Source organism: Typopeltis vanoorti, chromosome 10 (genome assembly GCF_054136105.1).
Source record: "Typopeltis vanoorti isolate ZY-2024b chromosome 10, IOZ_Tvanoo_1.0, whole genome shotgun sequence".
In the NCBI taxonomy this organism is placed as follows: domain Eukaryota; kingdom Metazoa; phylum Arthropoda; class Arachnida; order Uropygi; family Thelyphonidae; genus Typopeltis; species Typopeltis vanoorti.
This window is the reverse complement of record NC_143558.1, coordinates 63,851,275-63,871,386: the sequence shown is the minus strand read 5'-3', so window position 1 is coordinate 63,871,386 and position 20,112 is coordinate 63,851,275. Positions and strand designations below refer to the sequence as shown.

The following is a 20,112-nucleotide window of genomic DNA, read 5'->3' as shown; positions in this document are numbered from 1 at the left end:
AAAAAAAAAAGATGGAAAGAAGATCTGGTGGGTCCTAGTGAGCGAGGCCAAATTAAATGAGCAGAGCTACTTGGATAATACTTCTCTTATTGCAGTCATGAGGTCTACTCGAGGGAAAACTCCGTATCAGTCGCCGGTTCCCGTTACTGATAGGCTTAGCACAGATCATTAGAGAGAGAGAGAGAGAGAGAGAGAGTATTTGTGACTTGGATCTACAAAGACGGCTGAAGGAATAATGCAATTAGACATAGGAGTTGCAGAACAGGAAGCAGATATTCCATTACTTCAATCCTCTCAATTCCCAGCTTTATTTTCCTGCAACATCTCGAAATACAGCAAAAGAATAGATAGAACGACAACCTTCCCTACTTACAATGAAAACTTAATTTTTATCAACCGACATAGCACGCACGCACACACTGAATGGGAACGAAGATGAACGAATTTTCTTTACACACACAGCCCATTTCCCCATTAAACATATTCTCCAACAAATTCTGTCTTTCTGTATATCAATAATCGATTGTTCTTTTAACGAGAACATTTTATTTAGAAAATGCAATCTTAAGCCTCGTACAGATTAGGCTTAGCTAGCTACGTCGATGTCAACAACTGATGAGAGGTGGTCGGGTTTTATTTTCATTAGTGTCAGTGCTTTGCACATATGGCTCGCCGTGGAAGAACTGACGGAACTTGTTTTCTTTTTTTCTTTTTTTTTTGGTGCTAAATCCGCACTTATCCTCTCACATTTGACAGAATGTACTTACGGTGAACCACAACGCTGTACCGAGAAAACACTTAATTCAGGCGCCACCTAATATTTCCGTGAATTGGCTAGCGGTAATGTCTAAACAGTACAATAACAATGTAATAATCTACAAAGAATAGAATGCAAATTCTATTCTCGGAATTGCACGATAATAACAAGTAATATTTATTTATTTATTCACTTATTTGTCGTCTGTATAAAAGAACTTTAATTTTCCTATTTGCGTGCTTTTCGAAATATTCAAGAATCCGCACGCAAATTGGAAATGTATCTGATTGTTGGCAAATGTTGATGTACTGGAAAAAAAAACTCGCTTGATTATCAATACGCTAAAAAGCCAATTGATACAATCTTTCACGCATGCGTCAATGAATTAACTTTCCAACATTTTCTCGCAGTTGTTATTGTTGTACTAGAAAATTGTTTGTTAAATAATTATTAAAAACAAACAACATAATGTAGAAAATTCTTATACATGTATATATATATATATATATATATATATCTATGGCAACACTAAATATTTTTGCCGACCTGGTTGGCCGCTCTCCAACCAAACGGCTGCGGGTTCGAATCCCCGCCGTGGGCATGGATGTTGGTGATTGAATGGTGAAGACGGAGTTGTAGAACAGGTGCCCTCTCAGGATGAGTCCTTGGACTCCCTGGAGGTGTCTAATAATAATAATATTTTGTGAAAGACAGCAGGAAGTTCAAAAAATGGAATTTACTAAATTAATTCAAATCTTTTTTTATAATTTTTTAATTAATATTAAATTATCTAAATGATTTACCTTTAAATATTTGATTTAAATAGAAAATCTTTTCAGTTCAGAATGATTTATAATAGCACCTAAGAAAAAAATTAGAATAATCTTCAATAAAAGTCTAAAAAATAATTCGGTTGTGTCAGATAAATACACTGTAGGAGAAAATAACATGTTATCCTTATCTGATCCTGTTTTCTGTTAAGCTTGAAGGTTTACAATTGAATTGAATGTTATTTCTAATGAAAAAAAGAAGTACTTCATCATAATTTCTGTAGAATGATGTCACCGTAGCGTTGATTCACGTGATGTGTTTTTAGTATACTGTATTCATTTCATGATTAAATAATGGTAGCGAAATTAGTAACAGTTGTGTTAAGTAATATCCTTAAAATAATATACAGTTATTTATTATTACTTAAGTCCCAATAATTATAACAATTGGAAATAATTTAATTATTAAAATGATATATTCTATTTTATATTAGGAAAGACATGATTGTATTATTCAGCGAAATTCACTTCTCCTCTCTCTCTCTCTCTCTCGCCGGTTCTATTTTGATTCTAGCTATCTAATTTTGCTGATGAAGAACAATATGCAAATTAGGAATGAATCTACATCCAACAAAGTCGATTAAATAAATAAAAAAAAACAAGCTTACAAACTCGACGAACTATAACAAGCTCTTTCGCAGCAAGCTTATGCAAACGTTCTGTACTAAGGATACGAACCCGAAACATGAGTTAGAAGCATGACTAAACGGCATCGAACCCCACACAACACACAGGCTCATCCTAATAGGAGATATTAACATAAATACTCTTGACCCCGCTTCTTCAACCACTAACACATATCTTGATATACTAAGTCAGTACAACATAAACCCTACCATTAACTCCCCAACAAGAGAAGAAATACTCAATAACTCACTAACACAATCATGCATTGATCATATCAACATACGGACTCCCATCCATACATATACATCATCAGTAATTAAAGTAACAATTGCCAATCACTACTTTGTCTCAACTTCGTTTTATTACGTTTCCTACCCCCCCCCCTGCCACCACCACAAACCTCGATCATACTAAAGAGCATTGTCGATAACCAAGTGAAAAATACAGACTGGAATTCCTTACTTAAAATAAACGATCCTGTAACATTATACGAGAATTTTCAACTAAAGTTCACAGAAATATACAAAAAAGCAACAAAACCTACACAAACGAGGCGACAAACAGACAACAATCCATGGATAAATCACGACATACTAAACAGTATTACTGTAAAAGAAAATCTATGGGAAAAAACTTAAAAAGTCACCCAGTAACACACAGTATACAAAAACACAAGAAATAAACTAACAACAAAAATTCGTAGGGCAAAAAGACGATACTACTTCCAAAAATTCATGAAATACAACGATAACATGAAGCAAACACGGGCTACACTCAACAAATTAGTAACTCAAAAAAAGAAAACTTCAGCACAAGATTTTATTGCAAAAAGCTTCGGTCAGGACACAAACCAAGAGGAATTAGCAGACTCATTCAACCATGCTTTCACAAACAACATCACACAACTCAAAAAAAGACAAACTACCAACGATCAACAAAAAACTACCGACACAAAGTCAACTACAAACGATGTATTTTCCACCCGTAACAAAACAGGAACTGAAAGAAGCAATCCTACAACTAAAACCAAAGACCACTCCAGGAATAGACAAAATAAGACTCACAGACCTTATAACACACTTTAAACAAATAAATCCAATACTTTTGAAATTCGTGAACATAATATTCGACACAGGCATCATCCCACAACAACTAAAAACTGCAGTAATTATGCCAATATACAAACACGGTAAAAGAAAAGATACTCAGAACTACAGACCAATAGCTACACTACCAGTCATCTCAAAAATTCTAGAAAAAATAACACACACACTAGACTACAGAACTATTTACTGAATTACAACATCATCTCACAAATTCAATACGGCTTTCAGAAAACAAAAAGCACCATCACTTTATTAGAAGACAAAACTCTCGATAAAAACACGTACGCCATCCTTATACTGCTTGATTTAACCAAAGCATTTGATACACTTGAACATGACATACTACTCACCAAACTATACTCAATAGGTATGAGGAACGCTGCGTTGCTGTTTCAGGAACTACCTCTCAAACAGAACACAAGTAACAGAAATAGGTACATGTCACAGCCGGGGTATACAAATAAAACACGCAGCAAAACTCTTCTAAGTAAAAGACATTATTCCACCCAACATAAAAACACTCCTATATCACGGTATCTGCGAATCCCTACTCAGATACGATATAACAGTCTATGCAAACACATCAAACAGCCACCTAACAAAATTAGAAACATTACTCAGAAAAATTGTGTCAACAGTGATCTGGACACCTTACACGCAACAACCAATATCCGACCAGCACATGGTGGTACACAGAATCCTGAGCATTAAAAACCTGAAACAAGGAATCACTTCAACATCACCTATCGAAACAACAGAGACACATATCGTATAACACGACCTAGAACAACTTTCTACATCCCTGCACCCTTCAACAACTCATACGGTTCTTCTGTGAGATCACATCCGATACCCACGCAACTCAACAGCCTACCAAGAAAGTTAAAACACGTAGATAGATAACTACAGAACATTAAAACACGAACTCTGGAAAATATACCAACAAAGTTAAGAAACCATTCACACTAATATACACATCACAAATCACCAGCATCCAATGCGTATATCTCCCATGCATAACAGTAACAACAACATAAATAGTGAAGGCTAAATCCCACTCCCTTCATAAAAGCTAATCCACGCTTCGAAGTGGGTGGGATTAACTCGCCTCGCTCATCTACACGTAATCCTTATAATCAAAGAATGCAGATTATGTAACAAAACAGTCAGTTATGTATATAACAATAAAGAAGATACTGAAGATACTGATTATTATGTGATAAAATCATTAATATAATATTACTATGTAACATGAAAAAATAATGTAATAAATTATTCTTATTATTGAAATATTATGTAAATAATTAATTACATTGTATGTTTGTGAGAATTGGAAAATATAATATTTTAATTGGACATGTGTAAATACTGTTGTATAATCACACTTTCTCAAACTTTGAAGGGAAAAAAAGTAAACTACATGTAATATTATATAATTGTGTAACCCTGAACAATATAATTGTAAATTATTACTGTGATTGTTATTTTAAAAGATAGCAAAAAAACTATGTTATCATCATTATTATTATTGAAATTTCATTATATGCAGCACTTAGTGCTGAACCTTGTAAAATAATATATTGAATGTTACTCAAGATGATCATTGTATATATGTAAATATTTGAGAGATCAATAAAAAAATTATTATTATTTAAAGAGATATAACAGGAATTGAAAGCAACTGCACACCGTTCATGATTTCGAAACAAACAAGTACAGTACGATATGGGCAATTTCGAATTGATGCCAAGGCAACTGAGGTTATCGGGCGATTTGTCAGTCTTCAGAGAATTCATCTCAGGTGATTTTTTCAGACATCTATTGCTGGACTGTTCGTCCGACTGCGCGCTACGGAAACAACGCAAGTGCAGCTCTCCTGAAAACCCAAATACACGAACTTAACGAGTGATTACGAAGAAATATTCACTCATCCGAATAATATTTCTGCGCTGCAATGTCCTCCCTGATCCAAACCTCGTTTCAGCGCAAACTCTGATATTCCCTCACTCCTCATCGCACCTTTCATAAGGCCAAGTTATCGACATCGCAGTACGAAGGCATCCCTCGAGTCTTCCTTTCATTCTTTCAGAGAGATTCCGGTTACAAACTTGCGTCCTAGAACGCAATAACAGAAGGGTCATCTATCACCCACGTTCCGGAGAGGACCACACTTTTCAGTTTTGGAACGAGGCGGAGTTGCCACGGAGAATAGCGGGAAAGGAGCGCGTTCTCCACCCATTCAGAGAAGTGACCTGCACCAGACCTAATGGACATTTCTAGGACATCCTCGGGATCACGTGAGATGGAAATGCCAATCACACACACACACACACACACACGCGCGCATCCTCGGGATCTTCACATTTCCTCTCAAGAAAATTGCAGTCCAATATCTTCGTAACAAGCCCTACCTTTTTATCGCTTCATGGAATGTACCTTATTGCTTATTTTATCGCCTAACATAATCGCAAAGTTTTGTTTTATTTGTTGTTTTCGTCATATAAACTTCGTTTAATGGCAAAACGTAAATGAACGATTTTATACCTAACTAGGAAAAAAATCCAATAATCCTCTTTATGGATCCCATTGATGGGAAAGACCGTAATGATTGCAAAGTTTTAAATAAAATGTCTTTAATTGTATAAATATGACAATAAAATAAATTACTTATATACAAAATTGAATTATTAGATATATGAAGAGCCAAAGGCTTCAATTGAATTAGTTTATAATAACTAGAATGCACACAATAATTTTCATAAAAATGTATCAAAAAAAGTCTTTGAATTTAATTCAATGGTTTCTCATGGCCATTAAGCCTAAAAATAATTTCTTGTCAGGTACTCAGTTCCAAATTTTTATTTTTATATTCAAATCTAAAATATTTTTTCGTGTTATAAAATTTTATCCGCTCTTTTAAAAGTGACTTATGCGTTCAAATAGCAAATCCTGTGGTAGTAAATTCAGAAAGGCGATTGATTTCCACTCAAGCGTTACCAATAAGCTTGAAACAAATATTATATGTGTTATATTTAAGATTACAGTCTCTCGTTGATGCCTTATAATCTCATTAGTCACAAAAATAAGTATTTAATGTTTAGTTAAAATGTACATAAATTTACACAATCTTTATTTAGGTAAATTTTAATTTTTGTTAGATATTACAATCAATATTTATACACCTTTTCTAAAATTAAAACATTTGAAAATAAGAAATCAAATGATTGTATTTCTAATATGAATTGGTTAGTCTTTTAGCCTTTTTATTTTGAGGTCTTTTCAGTACAATTCCAATTCATCATACAATACAATATCACAATATAATGAATTGGTTAGTCTTTTAGCATTTTTATATTTTTAGTCTTTTAGTCACTGTTAGTCTTTTTCAGTACAATTCCAATTCATCATACAATGCAATATCACAATACGTAAATTTGCGATTTAAGAAATAATTGCTTTCTACAAAAGATCATTGATATAGTTCGCCCACCGATTTGAAGTCCCTCGACACTTCTGCGCATGTCAGAAAAAGGAGAATTCATTCCGATAATAGGGTAATCAGTCTGTCTTCTGGGATGTAATAATAAACAAACTGAGTTTGTTTATCATTACAGGTCGGAAAATTTAGCTTTTCTTTTACGAACATTGCTGTTTTTAAGGTGTAACTATTCTGCTTGTATAACAGTTGGAAAAATGTACGTAGAGTGTTAATACGTGCAAATACTGCGTTCTACATAAAACAATGTCATTTCGCTCCATGATAAGTTTCCTTTTATTCTGGGACTTTTTAAAACAAAATCCGATTTCATGAAGTATTTTCCTTAAAGTTTCTCTTTTCCAAGGAAAATTAATTTTTTCTTTAAGCACAGGAATCAATTTCGGAACAGTTGGCACTCTTTTCTCGACTACGTAAAATTCGTGAATAGTTCTTAATTTGTATGATCATTCAAAATCATTCAAAGCTACGGTTTCGATGGTTTTCTTTCTCTGGCGCTTTTTTTTTTTAGGAGATTTAAATTTTGGCTTAACTTCACCTTTTGATTACCTACGAATTCTTTTAACAGTCGCCCCCGATACGTCCGCACTTGCACGTTTTATGACTTGAGAAAGGGGAACAAGAAGACGGCCTTCTGACAATTCTTTTTCGCAGAATGTCAGCACATTATTCAATATTCTTTTGCAAGAGCTACTGAAACGTGTAACAATAGAACTTGTGGACTGTACTGGATCCATCATACAAATTAATAATAAAAAAATAATGCAAAAAGAGAACAACAAAAATCAAGCTAGTACTAGTACAGCGACAGACAAGAAAGCACGTGATTTCGCATGTTGGCGACCAATTCGTACACCCTTCATTTCTTTCTCCCCCTTCAGCATGAATCGACTATTCTTGGCACCAAGCCAAGAAGGGATCTAGAAATGGTGGGCGAACTATATTAGACGAAACTAAATTCGACGACATATATCAAGAATTTATCAGATTAGGGAAAGTACTTAATAACAATTGGCCAGGTAGAATAACACTCTATGAGACATTTCCCTCCACAATCGACACAGAAGACAATCTGGAAGACCGAAACCACGAGAACAGAAAAATACTAAACAACAGACAATAAGGCTCAGACCACTTACGAAACCCTGAGGATGCGGCAAAATTCCAAACTAATGCCCACCCTATACCGGATACAGTTGACACACAGGAGGAATTCCAAACAAACAAAAGGGGAAAATCTCTTTTACCAGAGATGCATCCAAACTAGTGGAAATGGAGACTGACAATGATATGGATTCGAAAGAAAGAATAACCTCAGTCATCCTAAGAGCTAAAAATCACTAGATTTTGACTTCAATCAGAACATTAGAGATCACATTTACGAAAGCCACCAACACAGAAGAAGGAATTCGCGTCCGATCAAAAAAACCTCCACCGATTACAGGCATCTAGCCAAATTTCTTGATAACAGCAACCTACCCTACCACACATTCGCACTCAACAGCGGGTAGAGGGGCAACCGAAACAATATCAACAGAAGAAGTCATATCAGACCTCCAAAACAAAGGATTCAGACCAGTCAAGGTCAGCCGCATGCACAAACTAACAAAACACCATAACCCTTAATTCTGGTGGAAATCAGCAAAGACCAGAAATCCATCTACGATCTCTAAGCTATCTGCGATTTAGTCATAAAGATTGAATCACTGAAACATAAATCAACAACGGCGCAAGTCATCGCTGCCAAAAGTTTGGCCACGCACAACTGTTGCAAAGCAGATTACCGATGCGTTAAATGCGGTAGCAAACATGCATCGACTGAATGCTAAAAACCACGCACACAACCAGTAATGTGACAAACTGCGGAGTTCACAACCCTCAAACTACAGGGGCAGTACAGCATTTCCACGGAACCAAAAAGACTTAACTCCAGATCGGTAAACCTTCACGTGAACATAGAACCACCATACAAGCCACGACCTCCACAACAAGCAGAAAATCTTACAGAGGCAGCTACGCCAAAACCCCCAACTACGATCGACCTACCCCAAAAATTCCAGTAAACCCGACTTGTCAAATTTGACAAGATGCATAGGAAAAATTCTATCAGAACCAACCCCACACAAGAAGCCAAGGACATCATCCTTAGGCATACTCAGTTTTTATTCTCAGCAATCCTCAATGGATAAACACAATAGGAAACCCACCTCACTACATGTCAGCTGGAAAGCGAATGGACTGAAAAACAAGATCCTAAAACTACAGGAATTCGTAGCAGAGACCATGCTGATATTATCCTCATCAGCGAAACACACCTATGTCCAAGCGACAAACCAAAAATCAATAATTATATCACCTACCGCACGGAGATCCTACGCAAGAGGAGGTGGCACCGCCATCTTCATCAAAAGAGGAAAAGAAGAATAAAACATAATGAAGTTATCAAGTCCCCAAACCGAACACATTAAAGCAACTGGAATCGAAGTCCACATGGAAAACAGAAATAATCTCAAGATATTTGCGGCCCCCCCCAATAAAAAAAAAACTCTTAGAATCAGACCTGGAAGAACTACTGAACGCATGTACAGCAGTGATCTTAGCCGAAGATCTTAATGCGAAACACCCAACTTGGAACAGTAGAAATGCAAACAGCAACGGCAGAACACTCAACTCATATGCTACTACAAGAAAGATGACAGTAATAGGACCCACAGAGCCCACATTCTACGGAGCCAAGCTTAAACTTCAAGATGCACATCGATAGTGTCTCTACTAGAGCTAACCAGACCATAGCCCACTCCTGAACAGGAACAGTCTCCTAAACATAAACAACAAAATTCTCCTCTACAAATCAGTGATAACGCCTCACCAGCCTGGGGACACACGACTAAAAGAAACATCCAAAGACTACAAACGATCCAGAACAAATGGCTAAGAATGGCGCTAAATGCTCCTTAGTTCATCAGAAATCTTCCGTTACACCGAGAAGCTAACCTGCCAAATATCAAGACCTACATGAGCGGTATTGCAGAGAAATTCTTCACAATCACGGATAATCAATCACCCAAATAAGCTAATACTACAAATCCTCCGATCGCTTGAAACATAGAAGACCGAAAGTCTTCAACACAAGACGCTCACAAAGTAAAGCACCCACACTAAAACCCCCACCCACAAACAAGAACTCAGATAAAGGGATAAGGAGTCAAGGACTCAGTCTATTACTCAAAGAAGTTAGCAGTTGACACATATTTAAGGGTTGACTGGTCAGCAGTTGGTCGTTCTTTGATGTTGTTGGGATGGCTGGGAAACTTGAGAAGAAGACAGAAGAGACTTGTGTAATATTACAAAGAATAGAATTCCCTGAAACTCATTTTTCCAAATATCACACTGCACATTGGTATTCATCGTCAAATACGGTATAACGGGGAAAATCTAACAAAATTAAGCCTAATTTTTTATTATTTATTATTAATAATATTATTTATAATAAAAAATTATATTATTTATAAAATCACAGAAAAGTAAATATCTGATTTAAACTAGTAATTTTCGTCAAGGACTTACAGGTTGTTTATAAATCGTCTGCTAACTGTTTCGCATTGTTAAATAACTATCTGCAATTGTTTCACATTGTTTAAAATTCGTCTGCCGTTTCTACCTATTAATTATTCGACTGAAAGATTTTTCGAATTTTAATTGTTAATTTCCTTCACTAGTGCTTCGGTATTGAACCCATCCGTCTTACTTTTGGTTGAATAACGGCGAACGCAGTTCAATATCCAACCGCTGCATATGCCAAAAGGCTGCAAAAGTGTCGACTATTCTTTTTTCTTTCTTTCTTTCTTTTTGGCGTAGCATTCAAGTCATTTGTATCTGATAGCCGAATATGAAACTGGAATTTATGCTTCAGATCTTACTCGCTTTGCATGTCATTAATAAAATGAGTCGAATAAAGCGAGCTGTTGTTCGTGTTGGTTTTTCCATCGCATGTGATAAATCACACTGGAAACCTCGGCTGGTGAATGAGAAACTTTCCGCATGGCTCTTTCGTTCTTTCCCCGTTTCTCTAATCACCAGCCTTCGGAGACAGGAATTTTATGCCCCGCTGGACAAAAAGTGTGTATATTCAGAGAGAGAGAGAGAGAGAGAGAGAGAAGAGAGAAATGCGCTTTATCCTTAGATTTTTATGGTTTGCCATTACTGTAAATAATGTAAGAAAATCCAAACGAAATTTGGTTCTAAATTTGTGTATAAGGGGGGGGGGGAGAATGCGCTCTTTCTGCTTGGTTAAATGGAATTTTACTGTTATTTTATTGAACGTACGGAATCAGCAAGTAACGCGCGTCTGAACGCCCCCCCCCCCACGTACCCACAGTCGATCACAGAATTATTAATGGCGCTTTAACCGTTTAGATTGAGTAGGTAATAGTTACCAGGCGATCGATTCTCTTGCTCTCTTAGTATCGGGGAGGTTTTGATGTCTTTAAGGATTCTCGTCTTCATCTCGCTCCTCATAAGGGATCCGAGCCAAAAGGTCATGGAGTCAACGTGACTGATGCGTTTTGTGGCAACTAGAGAATAAATGGTGCAAATCTGCTCAAAAGAATTTCAGATATTTCCAAGGAAAGAAGGTTTAATCTTTAATTCGTTCCTTTGAATAGTTAATGGATTTGTTAAAAAATAAATTAGTTAATTTCTCTGAGTGCAAATGCATTTAGGATTCAGCCGTATTGAAATTTGTATCACCAATTAAAATAAACTTATGAGATTGCTAATTTGCTTCTGGAAAAAAGGAAACTTACGCCATGTTAGATTTAGGATGGTGTCTAGGCAACTTAGGCAAAGCAGTCTTGCATTGTTTATCGGAAAGATAGCGGTTTCTTCACTTTCGAAATACGGAAGTCACCAGTGGGCTTTGCCACCATCTCCTTTCAGTGCATGTTTGCGGCCTAATAGACAAAGGGCAATATTCTTAAACTTACATACGATGTGCGCGCGCGCGTGTGTGTGTGTTCTATGGCTAAACTAGTTTTGCTGAGCTGTGAGATCCCTTACTGCGTAAATGGATGAAACAAAAACAGTTTCCCAAGTTGATGACCAGAATTGAACCTCTTTCTTGTGTAAACCTAGCGCCATATATCAAGACGCTATATGCAGGCACCATTGTTTATTTCATGTATTTTATATTTATTTTATGAAAAAAAAAAGAACTAAAAGGAAAAAATAAGCCATTATTCAAACAGATATTGACTTTGGTATTATTACGTCAAAGATGGTTGATAGTCTTTGCTGCAAGCATTGTTGGAAATCATGCGGAGTTCGATTTCTTGGTCAAGAAGTGCACCTTCTATTATAAGGACATCAAGGGACACCTTGTACCCATAGGTGTCGTAAGAGAGAAAGAAGGAAACTTATATATATATCTTAAGTAGATTTTCGTTTACTGGTTAAGATACGTTTTGTCGTTATACATAAATGAAAACTTCGAGATCAAAAAATAAAAAGGATTCTTTGAACAAAACTAAACATTAAATTTCCTTTTATGATAAAATAGCTTCGTGTGTTTGATTGCCTGATTAAATGTGACATAACACATCCTGTTTCCATGCTAGCAATAAAGTCTAGTTATTGTGTGACACAGGAGAGCAGTCATTATATGCTTCGTAGTCAAGAACGAAATAGGCGAGGCGTTCCTAGCTCAGTATATTGTATTGAATTCTGTGTTATACTTTTTCTATTTCTTTCTCGAAAGCCATTTAAGAGCCGGCCAAATATGAGATTTATGAATGCCCCACTTGTCAATACTTTTTCCTCGGTGTTCGGAAAACGCTTATCGCGAAGGTCAAGTACCGTAAAATTTCATTTATATTTATGAGTTCTCAAATTCAGATGACGCGAAAAAAAGCGACGAAACACAAGGACAGTTTTCGAGTGCATGCAATATGCTGAAGCAGCACACAAAATATATTTCGACACCGTAAAGAATTGAAAGTAATTTCGTGTCCTTTTTTTATGGGCGATGGTTACGTCACAAGTGACGTCACGCAACCATGACATCCTTGTTATACGTTCACAATTTTAGTTTCGAATTTTGTAAAGATACCCAGAAAAGTTTTTTTTTTTTTTTTTTGGTCATTCTTTGCTTACATAAACTTTCTAGGTGATCTAACGGGAATCGAACCCTTCACCTTTTCAAGAATAAATATGTTTCTAATCTGCGAGTGGATTAGAAACATATTTCTAGTTCAGATAGGAGAAAAGGCGGGTTTAAGCGACATGTCGAGAGAAGATAATTAAGGAAGCTGCTCACTTGTGAAACGAACATGCACCAAGCGATGAGACGATTAAGTTGGTAATCCACTTACATCGTTTGATGTAACAATAACAGGCAAATGAGCACTTTTATCCTGATGTAATAAGACTGTATCTTTGTTCAATACGGGGATTAAAACAGATCTTCTTTTCGGTGCTGAAAACAAATCGCAGAATTGGGAAATAAATGATTAAATACGGAAAATGAAATACGTTAGGGATAACAATGGAGTTATTGTGTCACACAGATGCTCACATTAATGAAGATTTAAATTTAAATGAAAAAAGAAAGAAAGTGAAAAACATAAGGACAGCGCTGCAGTCTACATAGAAAAATAAGTAAAATGTTTTATATTATTAACGTATTATTTCAGTCTAAATAAACGATTTCGATACTGCCTTCTGAACTAATGCAACTGTGTTAACGACACCTAGTGGAGAATAGCTGAACTAAAATCTGCTATGTCATTAAATATTAAGTTTTTCCATTATCTTTTATACACGATGAAAGGAAATGTAACAACTGTATTAGTTTCGGATCAAACGATTGAAACCGATCTGTCAACCTTTATTGTTAATTAAATTGTTACTGGATGCAAGATTGGAGTTTTTATTGCTTATCGCTGGAAGCGAACTTATTTTCCTGTCTAGGATGGCAGCATCGTGACGCACGCACACGTTGAGTTCCCAACACGTGATCTTCGACTGTCGGAAATGTCGGCCTGGGTCAGTAGGTGAGTAACGACATGGTTTCGGGATGTAGCGTGAGGGTTCCCGCAGGTCAAAAAGAAAAACGTGCGCCCGTTTCCTTTTTCACAAAACAGCTGTCCGTAGCGGCTTTGAACGGAAGGGCGAATTCTCCCCCCCCCCCATTGGGAGTAACTCGGAGCGCTAGGTGTCGGAAGACACGGATGAGAAGGGTGGGACGTTACTATGAAAAGCAAACGCATTCTCGGACCACCTTTATGGGGTCACCGCACTGCGAGTTCACTGTCAAGGATCAAGAAGCTAAAGGGGTGGGGGTGTGGGGGATTCGAAAACCGAATTTAGTGTCTTCTGGAAAGGAGTCATCCTCGTCAGGAGGATTTGAACGGATGCTACGGGAAGTTACGCAATGAAAATGAAAATAACCGGATGTCTCTCTCATTTCAGGCGTGTTTTGCTCGCAATTTGTTGGTGGGTCGTGTTTATATAAGAAATGTTCGGCAGTTGAACCAACGGAGATCAAAGTCAGCTGGAAACACCGAAAAGAAAGGCTCCGTTCCTTACTCTGCCAGACACCGTAATTCCTAAGAGGTAAGTGGGCCTCCTCGTGTATTTGATTCCTTACTGCTAAGCTTTTAAGATCCGTTGCTGGAGACTTTACGGTGCCTTCAGAAGTATCGATTTTATGTAAAATCAAATAAATAAATAAGGAATACAAAATGATATGATTAGATTTTATTAATTTATTTATTTAATATGTATATTACTTTTTAATATATGAAAAATCTTATCATACTAGACATATATCTTAATATGATCGTCTGGATGTAGAATAAATATTGAAACCATTTAAAGATAAAATGCAGGTCCTCCAGAACGAATCTTTTTTTTTTTTTCCCCGATCCTTTACGGTGTGCGTAATATTTAGGCTTGTTTACAATAATATGAAGCGGCCAATGCTTTATAATAATCCTTGAATTATTTAAATATAAACTTTAAAATTCTCAAAGTGGATTGTTTCTCCTTAAACGAAAAGGAGCCTGTATTGATGATTTGCTACGAACTACACATACCGGATGCTAAATTAGAAACATTTATTTAATACCATACTGGACCTCCTTTAGCCCTAATTACAGCGCATGTGCGGTTTGGCATAGATTCCATAAGGTGTTGGATAGTTGCATCTACGCCTACAACATACCAGGCGTTCACCAGACATTCAGTCCTTTGTTCCCGGATCTGTTTTCCTAACATGTTCCATGCATTCTTCAATAGGGTTCAGATCCAGGCTTTGCAGGGAAGATGGTGAAAGTCGCTGTCATGCGCACTGAACCGCTGTTGAACAATTCTTGCGCGACAGACAGTATCGTCCATGAAACAACCATCACCTGCTGGATAAAAATGCAACATTGCAGGATGGACTTGATCGGCAACAATGTTGAGATATCCTTCGGGGGTCGTTCCATACCAACAAAACACGCCTCCATCATGCCACCACCACCACCACCTGCAGAACCTTGAGTCGTGTTTACAAGGCAAGCTGGGCTCATTGCTTCATGAGGCTGCGTCGGTTCAGAACAAAGTGTACAGCGACTCGTCGGACCACGTGACTTTTATCCCAGTCCTCCAGTGTCCTGTCACGGTGTTCCTGACACCATTGTAGACAAACTTTCTGGCACCGACCACCAACACCGTCCTCTTTAATTCCTTGCGCATAGTTCGGTGAGATATGGATCGAGAACAGCCTTCATTAAGAGCTTCGCTCAATTGCTGCACTGCTAGGACCAGAATTACACTCTATAAAAAAGCAATGCGGGTTATTTTTTCACTGATTAAACACCCGGGACATCTCACGTATTGAGAAACCAGCCAGCTCAGCTGTTTTAAAAAATGTGGCTCCAGAAAGACGGGCATCCACAACAAGTCCTTCATCGAACTGCGAAAGATCCTTTGTTTTTCCCATTGTAATCAAGATTATTGACGATTACTGATCAGCAGCATTCTTAAATAGTTGCCTAGAACACTTGGTTACTCACGTGACCAAGTATTTTGCTGCACATCATACGCTGCGTAAGTGACCGTTTATGTATATTTGGATAAAGATTTTTAATTCAGTACCCAGTGTGTGTGTGTGTGTGTGTGTGTGTGTGTGTGTGTGTGTGTGACAACAATTAATCGAATGCGAATTAGGAATTAAATGCTCTTCGAATTTCATCGATTGTTATCTAATGAGAAAAATATGCAACGCTCTATTTTTTTTTTTTTTTTTTTTTGAATAATATAAACTTTTTTTCTCCCCCAGATTTTAAGCCTATTTATCTCACCGAAACGAGCAAATGATGCAACTCCTTTTGCTATCTGTTTGCTTCTTATGTATTGAAGATGTTTGGGGTCATGCTCGACTATTGGAGCCACCATCGAGGTCCAGTATGTGGAGATTTGGGTACCCTACCAAACGAAACTACAACGACAATGGAGTATACTGTGGAGGAATCACGGTAAGTATGTCACCGATTTCTCAAGCGCATGCGTTGTATACCATTGACTCTTCGAATGCTACTTCAACCGAATTACTTTTTTATGCGGTAGCATGTCCAACAATTTGAGCACGTCCTAAACAGTTGCTGCATAACAATGCGTCTCTGTGTTACTATGGTAACGAGGATGAAATGAAAGCGCTGGATCGTCCGATATTTGACTGACACAGCTTTTCTTATTTTTAACAGGTTCAGTGGCAAAGGAACGCAGGCAAGTGCGGAGTGTGTGGAGATCCTTGGCACATGCCTGCTCCTCGCGAGCACGAAGCCGGAGGTGTGTACGGAAGGGGGATAATCGTAAGGAACTACACGCCAGGGCAGGTGAGTTCAGGCAGTTTATTTTCCCAGAATTCATTTCCTTGAAAGAGCGCGGTTCAACTTATCAAAGTGAGTTCCTTGTAGTGATGAAATTCCTTCGCTATGCGCGTGCTAGAGGCGCGCGGGGAGGGGGGGGGGAGTGATGTTTCTGTAGTCCCGCCAAACGCGCCTGCTTTGGTAAACATCAGGCGGGAGTCCCATTATACAGCTTGGAGATTTGACGGACACGTAACAGATCGTGATCACGTAGTGTTAGTGTAAGACGGGGATGGGGAAAACTTACCGCAAGGCACGTCACGTGACTAAAATATGCTCGCGCACACGTAATATGTATTAAAAAGGTTTATATTAGATCGTGAACAACATTCAACTATTGGAGAATTTTAACGCATTTTCAGAAACGGAAGTGACGTCATTAACGAGTTAAAGGAAGTCTCATCATTGCACCATCTGTACGATTGAGGGAATACACACAAAAAAAGCTATTTTTATTAAACTTATTTCACTTTTTCCAGTCTTTAAATTCTGAAACTGGAAGAGTATATCCAAGAATATCCTTATAATAAACGGAGGGATATTCCGCACAATTCCCATGGGGAGGAGAGTTCGACTTCGGTTGATAAAGTTTGTGAATAAACTTTGTAATCAAAACTCTTTGTGTACATTATAACCCTAAATAAAGGGATTAAAAAGGACTCCGAGTTTTCTATTACTCGTGTAGCACTTTATATTAATGTTATGTTAATCCTTTTCCTCCTGAATAGGGAGAGAGCGGGGGGGGGGGCGTCTCTTATTGTCTGAGTTCACCTTCTCCCTCTTCTTGTTCTTTCCACTGCTGCTTTAAATTTCTGTCTGATTTCGTTTTTCTTTTGTTGTCTTATCCGTTAGTTCCTTGGTCTTTCCTGCACTCTTTTTTTATTCCTCCGAAGAATCCATAATGCAAGAGATTGGCATCGATGCTCCTTTCACATGTCCGCCCCATTTCGTTTGTTATTCGCTGTAATACGGTCGTTTTTACAGTGAAATCTCTTCGTCTTGTTTCACTTCTTTTAAATGCTTTGAACAAAAATAGTATTTTTTTTGTTTTGTTTTCTCTTTTTTCTTTATCTATTGTCCAGATTACTCCCAAAATATCACGTGATTAGTATGGTTTAGCACGTTTTTTTTTTACTTACTCCCTAAAATATCATGTGATTAGTATGGTTTAATTTAATTAATTAATTATTTTATTTTATTTACTTTATTTTATTTTTTTTTTGTGCGCGTGTGTATATCGTTGCAAGGCGACTTGACGTTATATCCTATGACATTAGTTTTTATTTATATCCGCTATCAGGTCTATTTTTTTTTTTTTTTATAATCTCATTAGACCTTTAGCCCAAGTTCTGTTTATCTAGTTCTCCGATAGTTCGTTTTTGTCTCCATATCTTAATTATATCTCAGGTTAGTCAATCTTTATTTAATATAACTCAAGGTCTTTTCTAATCCACAAACATTTACTTGTACTGTATCGTGCTAAACTTCTGTAAAATGTCTTGTTACAGATCATCACGGCTATCGTTGATGTCACTGCTAACCACGGAGGCCATTTTGAGTTCAACATCTGCCCAAGTAGCAATCCTGAGAAAGAAGTCACTCAAGAGTGTTTGGATGCAAACCCTTTACACGTAGCAGACAAGGGAGATACTAGATTTTACCTTACTGATGCAATGTCTAGGAAAGTGTCAGTGAAACTCCAGCTACCCACAGGAATCCAGTGTAACCATTGCGTCCTCCAATGGACATACACTGCAGGTAAAAGCTAACTTTATTCAGAGAGTACGTTCGTATATCGTACTTCTGTAATTATAGCAAGTACATTTCACTCTTCATTTTTCTTTCAGGCAATAACTGGGGAAGATGTGAAGATGGTAAAAGTCGAGTAGGTTGTGGTCCTCAAGAAACTTTTCGCAACTGTGCCGACATATCCATCGGAAATGCCAACAGTACGACTCCAACACCCGCCTCTAGATCCACACCTCAACCCTTCCATCCACACGATAATGATGCCGATTCCTCTCCGAGATTACGTTGTGTAGCTGCCGATAGGTGGCGCTGGGTGAAGCACATGGATGAGTGGTGCAGCAATCAGTGCAATCGAAGAAACTGTCCTCGTTCTAAATGTCGATGTTACTGAATTTTTGCTGAGAAACTAAACTATTAATAATAGTTGTAAAATGGTTAATAAACAATTCCCAGACTGTCACAGATAGTAATTACTACGTGCATTTCTAGAACGTAACATTAATTAAATAAAGGTGTGTACAGGATACATTTGATGGGTAGTGTGCCTGACATGCAGCACGATCGAGTATCCTTTAATTATTGGAGTAATTGAATCCAATTTGTAATGTCGGTACAATTAACTTCTCGAGTATATCATCATTATACAGCAGACTAGCATAGTTGTCTGTATCTAACCTCATTTTGCATCTGAAATTCATGGAAATCCTTGGCTACAGAAGAACCAAATTAAATTCTCTAACAATGGACACGGAGTCACATGAACTGTAGTCATGGCGACAATGGATATGGGAGTACGTTAAATTGTGGCCACAACAATAGATGCGAAGATATTCGAATTATAACAATACAGTCCTTGAAAATTATTCATTTTCATCTGAATTACGTGCTACGCTACCATTTCTATAGAATATAATTAAGGATGGTAGTAATTTAGATTTCTTAGTCGACAAATGTATGAAGAAGAAAGAAGATGTGATGATTATAGTAAAGAGCATATTTTAGGTCCACTGACGTTTGAGAAGCAGCTAAATTAATTTCTCATGGACTAAGAGAGGAAAAACCAAATAATGTACGATTTATTCTCATTGTTTTAATTATGCTGTTGAATACAATGACACGAAAATTAATGCAAAGATTGGAACAGCCAGAATTAATTTAAATAAAGAATTCTACTGTTCATCATTGTGTATTCTATCTAGTAAGGTCGCATTCCAACTTTGTGTACGTATTTATGGACCGTGCGATTTATTTTGAAAAATGTTTTGGTTTATTTACATATGTAAACATTAATTCACGGATTCTTTTACGATTCAAAAAGTAAATAAGAATGTAACACGGTGTCTCAACTGAAGCGGAAAAATTCTTTTAGAATATTATTTGAACCAGAATAATTAAAATAGTCTCGACATTTGCATTTCCATTCTTCATTGTTGATATATTAATTTTTATTTATTTATTTATTTTTATTTATTTATTTTTTTTTTTACTAAAATGATCGGTGCTGTTACAAAAATAAATAAAACGAAAAATAAAAATAAATAAATAGAACCCTCAGCCTACTGGTCGCCTGGATTGCAGACTGAGGGTTCGGATCGCTCTGCATCCAAGATGCTTGCGAGTGTCTTGAGTTGACAAG

General features: G+C 37.0%; 1 protein-coding gene across 1 annotated transcript; it reads left to right on the top strand.

The window, feature by feature from the left end:
• The first annotated feature begins 16,172 nt into the window (after positions 1–16,172).
• LOC150102468 (uncharacterized) lies at positions 16,173–18,867 on the top strand. The gene is made up of 4 exons (XM_090399596.1): positions 16,173–16,334; positions 16,563–16,694; positions 18,236–18,485; positions 18,575–18,867. Exons 1-4 carry the CDS (start codon positions 16,173–16,175, stop codon positions 18,865–18,867), a joined length of 837 nt encoding a protein of 278 aa, XP_090255722.1.
• The last annotated feature ends 1,245 nt before the right edge of the window (positions 18,868–20,112 follow it).

Excerpts from the sequence above, each read along its gene's own strand:
- LOC150102468 (XM_090399596.1), top strand. The coding sequence starts at position 16,173 with ATGATGCAACTCCTTTTGCTATCTGTTTGCTTCTTATGTATTGAAGAT. Across the intron at positions 16,335-16,562 it reads TATACTGTGGAGGAATCACG|GTTCAGTGGCAAAGGAACGC; the intron begins GTAAGTATGTCA and ends TATTTTTAACAG. Across the intron at positions 18,486-18,574 it reads CCAATGGACATACACTGCAG|GCAATAACTGGGGAAGATGT; the intron begins GTAAAAGCTAAC and ends TTTTTCTTTCAG.